Genomic DNA, 6006 nt, shown 5'->3' with positions numbered 1-6006 from the left:
GTCTTCAAGAGGAGTTTAGCTAAGCACCTAGCTGGGGGCATCTGAACCCAGCCCTCTTTCCTGCCTATGCAGGGGGTCGGACTCGATAATCTATTGAGTTCCCTTTCGACCCTAGCATCTATGAATCTATGAAACTATTCCAGGTGTTTAAGATGGCTTCGATATGTCACCCATATCTTACACCCATAGAGGAGCATGGGGATAACCACTGCACCACAGACCAGGATTTTAATTTCCACCTGCACATCAGATTGGCAAAGACATGGCAAAACAGATTTCCAAAGGATATGCTGGCACAGCAAATCCTATGTTCAATTTCTACATCAAGACTGGCTTGACTAGGAGAAATGGGCGACAAGGTATGGGAAATGTTTGATGTTTTCCAGGGGTTCTCCACTAATGGTAATTTGTGGGGGTGAGGGGGCAGCTTGTGCTGGGACAGGCTGATGGAGCACCTGGGCCTTCCCAATATTAAAGGGAGAGTCCCCGCCTATGATAGGCACCTGAAAAAAGGTAATGGGTGGACTGCAGATTGGTCTCAGTGTGCTCAAGGATAACAGTAGTCAGGAGAGGTGCACCAATACCATATTGGATTGGCACTGATAAAAGGAAAATTAACATTATCGACTATCAGCTTTTTTTGGCTGATGTAGCCAATAATGTCACCAAGAAATACAATATACCATCTGGTCGGGGCCCCTGGATGCCCAGCTGCATGCATGCATGTGGCCAGGAATGCAGCTGGGTAGCATGGAGAGCAGCACCCTGCAGGTAAGTCTATGGAGGGGAAGGGGTATGGGGGAGGTGTGCAGATTCAGGCCCCCACGGTGAGGGAGGGAGTGGAACATGGGGCTGGAGCAGCTGCCCGGTCAAGGCAGTGAATGGGACCTGGGGCTGGGGCAGGAAGCAGAATGGAATCGTAGGCTGCTTGTCCACAGGCCACAGGGGTTAAAGCCGGGGGGAGTCAGCTCCCTACCACGGCATGCACACCTCCACCGGGGGGAAGCATGGGGGCGCATATGCCTCTCCAAATTTGTGCACAGGACTGCTTGCTGTGGACTTGGGGTTCTCCACTCTGCTGCCTTTTCCTTGGGGGGGTCCCATGCTGACAAGGCAACCCCTGCCCACCCAGCAGCAGTGGGGACAGCAAGTTGCGCTCCCCACTGCTGGTCAGGCAGGGGTCACATGGCCAATGCAGAACCTCTGAGGCAGAGGCAGCAGAGGAGAAAGCCCCAAGTCCACAGCAGGCAGCCCACATCCACCCTCACCCTGCTCCAGTTAGAAGCATCCCTTCCCTTAGAAACTGTGGCAGCGGCACTTAAACTAAACCTCATTTGACAAACTTCTGTTCAAGCGCCCTGCCATTTTTAAGCACAGAGACGCCGATCCCCGGGACTCTGTCCCACTCCCCACCCCAGCCCCAGGTTCCATTCACCGCCCTGGCTGGGCAGTACCCCCAGCCCCTGCCCAACCCCCTCTGTCACCATGGGGGCCTTGATCTACCCCTCCCCACCACTTCCCTCCCCCATGCCCGTTCCCTTCCACAGACTTACCTGCAGGGCACTGCTCTCCATGATGCCTGGCTGCATTCCTGTAAATGGGTTATACAATCAGTATCAGCTGATACGACTGATGAATAATCTGCTGTTGGTATCAGTGAAGAAAATCTTTATCAGTGCACCCCTAGTCATCAGGATACTGAAGGTCAATGATGCCAACCTTGGTAATTTCCATTTTGCTATGAAGGTGCCACAGGTTGAAAAGCTGACCATCCATCCAATGCTCAACCCCAATTCCAGGAGGAAGGTGGTCATGGATAAGAAATAAAATCACAGCAAGACAGATAGAAAAAAGGGTTGGGGTGATGACACAGCCCTGCTTGACACCGGTACAGATGGCAAATGGGTCGGTCTCTGATCCATTGCAGAGGACTGTGGCAGTCATCCCATCATGGAGTAGCCTGAGGACACTGATGAACTTCAATGGACAACCAAACTTAGCCAACACCTATGGAGTCAAAGGCCTTGGTTAGGTCTATGAATGCCATAAACAGCTCCTGGTGTTGCTCTCTGTGCTTCTCCCGAGTCTGTCAGGCAACAAAAATCATGTTGGTACCCCAAACTGGTCTAAAGCCAGACTAGGATTCTGGGAGGACATCTTCGGCAAGGGGGAGGAAGTGATTCAGAAGGATGCGAGTAAGAAACTTCCCAGCAACAGAGAGGAGAGCAATGCCTTGGTAGTTCCCACACTGACTTCTCATTTCTTGAAGATGGTCACAATGTTGGCATTCTTTAAGTCAGGTGGAGGTTCCTTGTTAACCCATATTTTGATGAGAATTTGGTGAAGTTGTTATGATAGTGTTGTTCCACCAGCTTTGAAGACAACTGCAGGACAGCTTTGAAGACCTCTGTGAGAATGCCATCTGAGCCTGGCACCTTATTGTTCTTGGTCTGAATGATGGCATGCCAGACTTGCTTGAAGGATGGGAGAACAGCAAGATATTCTCTTACTGGGTGTCAAGGGCTGGACTCAAATGGCAGCTGAGACCTCAGATTCATGGTTGAGTAAAATCTTGAAGTGCTCCTTCCAGTGTTGTTAGATAGATACACTGTCCGTGAGAAGGGAGGAGCCATCCTGGGATTGCAGGGGGTTGGGCCATTGGAATGTGGCCCATGGATGGCTTGTATTGCTTGAAAGAAGCTTCTCATGTCATGTTGATCAGCAAAACTCTGGATCTCCATAGCCTTTGCTCGTGGCACCACTGGTTCTTGATGCCCCATAGTCTCCTCTGAACTATAGCTTTGGGATGGTGGTAAGACTCATTTTTGCTGGTTGGCACTGCCCCTGCCCCTGCAGTGGGCAACCTGCCTTCACCCCACGCACAAATCTCAGGGGGAAGGGAGGCACATGCTCCTTTATGCTTCTCCCCAGGTTGTGCAGCAGTGAGGAATAGCCCCCCTCCCCACCCCCGCTGGATAAGCCACCCACAGTTCTGTCCTGTGCCCTGCCCTAGGGTCCTATTCACTGCCCTAGCTGGGCAGTGCCTACCCCTACCCCTGCCCCACTCACCATGCAGGCCTTGATCTGCCTCCCCATGCCCCTTTCCCCCAAAGACTTACTAGCAGGATGCTACTTTCTAAGCAGCCCAGTTGCATTCCTATAAATTGGCCAATATGGCTGGTTAATAATTGTCTATTGGTACTGGCCAGAAAATCTTTATCAGTGCACCCCTAGATTCAGTGCATGCCTTGTGAATAGTGTTCTTAAGTTCCCCCCGATGTGCCTGGATGTCCTTGATGTTGTTGTCATCAGGTAGGTCAGAGAGTCTCTCAGTAAGGCACTGCTGAAAAGCCTCCCATCTAGCTTGGTTTTGGAGTGCCTTGATGTTAAATCACTTCCTCATTCCTTTCCATTGTTTACGGTGTTATGAAGGAAACTGCATATCCATGATTGATCTGGCTAAACGGTGATCCATCCAACAGTCATCTGAACCTCTCAGGGCTTGGGTGATACGGCCATCAGTACAATCATGGGCTCTAACAATAATATAATCAAGAAGGTGCCAGTGATTGGAGCATGGGCATTTCCAAATGGTCTTATATTTGTCACACTGTCTGAAGACGGTATTTGTGATGAGCAAGTCATGCTCTGTACATTTACTGAGGAGGAGGATACCAGTGGAATTGGATCCCCCTCTTTCCCAGATTTAAAGTTACATGCATCTTACAAGAATGTTTAAACATACACATACATGTCATGAAATATCTGAAAAACATTTCCATTAAAGTAATCCAAACAACTTCATTTCTGCTACTGAACCAAACCTATCTAGCCACATCAGTTTATCAGTCACCACTGACTAACACTGAAGTCCTTAAATGGAAACCAGATGCAATGGTTCTTATTTTTCTATAATCTTTAAACAGCCATAAAATAAGTACTTTATTTAAGCAGGAAATTGTATTAGAGGTAATACTAAAGATTCTATGCACCATTACATAGCATGAAATTACAGCACTTGTGCCAAGAACATGAGTTAGATTAGTGAATAGGTATACGTCCAAAAATGGCTTCATAATTATACATTTGATATCTAAAAGCAATGCTTGATGTCTATTCCCAAATTAAACTAGGAAGTGTAGAAATCCATGAACCTGTAAAATTACTGCCATCTGGCTGCAACGTCAAAATGCCCCTGGTCAACCTTGATTAAAAAAAACGTAATATTTAAGACTGGAGGCTTTCCACAGTACAACAGAGTTGAGGCTGCCCGAGTGTCCTTCAATATGAAATGGTTTGTTCTCAAACATTTGTTTCAGGAGTATTACCCTTACCTCATTCATGCAATTAGTTTGCAATTTCAGTTTTTAACTTCCTAGTTTAATAATATTTAGATTTTTAAAGTAACTACTATTCTTGCAAAGCCTATTAAAAATAAATTTATTCAAACATTGAAGAAACTGGGGGCACAGCTGTATTATCTTCCACTGGGGCAGGTGGTGGCGGCAGTTGAAGGAGTGGCTACAAGTAATTTTGGGGTGGCTCTAGCCGACCCCGTAGCCACCACTCCCAGTGCCAGCGCTGCCACCAACTGTCCCCCCTCCCCCCCGCTGAGTGCATCCCCAGCCCAGTCCCACCACCAGGAAGAGGCTGGTGCTGCTCCCAGCCCGCCCTCACCCCACTGACAAATCCAGGGGGCACATGCCTCCCCCCGGGGTTGCATGCAACAGTAGGGAGCTGCCCCCCATCCCCAGCCTCCGCATCCCCATCCCAACCCCCAGACGAGCTGTCTGCAGCTCTATCCTGCTTCTAGTGGGGGTCATATTCACCGCCGTGAGCCTTGATCTGCCCCTCCCCTCCTCTTCCCCTCCACAGATGGAGTATTCTCCTATCAAAAAGGATACTTTTATAAGTGGTTTGCCTAAATGTCAGCTCTGATGGGAAAACTTCCTAATTTTCATTGACAATTTCCATTGAGGCCTAGAGACTTACTTTTTTCTTAAATGAAGCCATCTGAGTGCAGTAGGCATTTGAGTCCATGTTAAGCCCAAACCCAATTCAGTAATTTGAAGTTCTTATTTAAAATATTCCTAACTTCACCCAAATTTGGTTTTTACAGTAGACTTTGTCTAGATCAGGCGTGTCCTACAGAATTAAATCTTTCAGCTTCTCCAAACCTATGAGAGTTCACAGATTCATACCACACTAAAAAACTATATACAAGTACTTTTGTTTGTGATCCGATTTTGAAAATGTGAACATTAAAAAAGCTCCTACTGGTCCCCTTAGAACGCTTTATCTATCACAATGTACAAAATGATGTGTAGTCTCTTGTAGATAAAGAAACTACAAGATACTTTAGCTCAGTGGTTCTCAACTTTTTTGGACTCAAAGCACCCCCTCCAAAATAACAGTTCTTAATTTTCACAGGTTGTGTGCGTCTACAGAAAGATAATAGAGCCATTCTTTCACTGAAAAGAACTCATAAGGGCCCTTAAGTCAATTTTTTAACACTAAAAAATCATATTTCAAATCCCTTGGTTTATTTTGTGAATCCTATTGGTGCACTTAATAGTGCTAACACTGCACGGCATCCTGCAGCCCCTTTGAAAGGATCTCAAGGTTGAGATTCGCTGCTTTAGCTTCCAGAAAGTTAAAAGCATCTTCTTGGTATGTTCAACATTAAGCACAGGGTACTGCAGTTCTAAAATAGTTTTGAAGACAGTCTTTCACACAGCAGAAAGACAACCTATAAAATTTGTAAGTCAGTTAGTACTTGATAATTACCTGAGCTGCTGGAATTTTGTAATCTAAGATGATGCAAATTATATATAGCATGAACAGCATTCAAGTTAAACTATTATGCATTTTTAAACAGAATGAAATACTTACATAATAATTATCATTTATTTGTACCATTGGTGCATTCACACAAGCACCCAAACATTCCACTTCCACTAATGTGAAAAGTTTATCAGGTGTTGTTTCACCAACTTGTATGCCTAA

At 46.3% G+C, this 6006-nt stretch overlaps 1 protein-coding gene across 2 annotated transcripts in view; it reads right to left on the bottom strand.

Moving 5' to 3' along the window:
* NDUFV2 (NADH:ubiquinone oxidoreductase core subunit V2) overlaps window positions 1-6006 on the bottom strand; it is a 47924-nt gene that overhangs the window by 8621 nt on the left and 33297 nt on the right. For both annotated transcript variants that reach the window (XM_006023660.3, XM_025204243.1), the window contains one exon: window positions 5893-6002. In XM_006023660.3, the coding sequence (XP_006023722.1) occupies window positions 5893-6002 (110 nt within the window). The remainder of the gene's footprint in view (window positions 1-5892; window positions 6003-6006) is intronic.

This window comes from Alligator sinensis, unplaced genomic scaffold, assembly GCF_000455745.1.
Source record: "Alligator sinensis unplaced genomic scaffold, ASM45574v1 scaffold597_1, whole genome shotgun sequence".
NCBI lineage: Eukaryota > Metazoa > Chordata > Crocodylia > Alligatoridae > Alligator > Alligator sinensis.
Note: the sequence above shows the minus strand (reverse complement) of the source record. Positions and strands in the feature narration are given on the sequence as shown.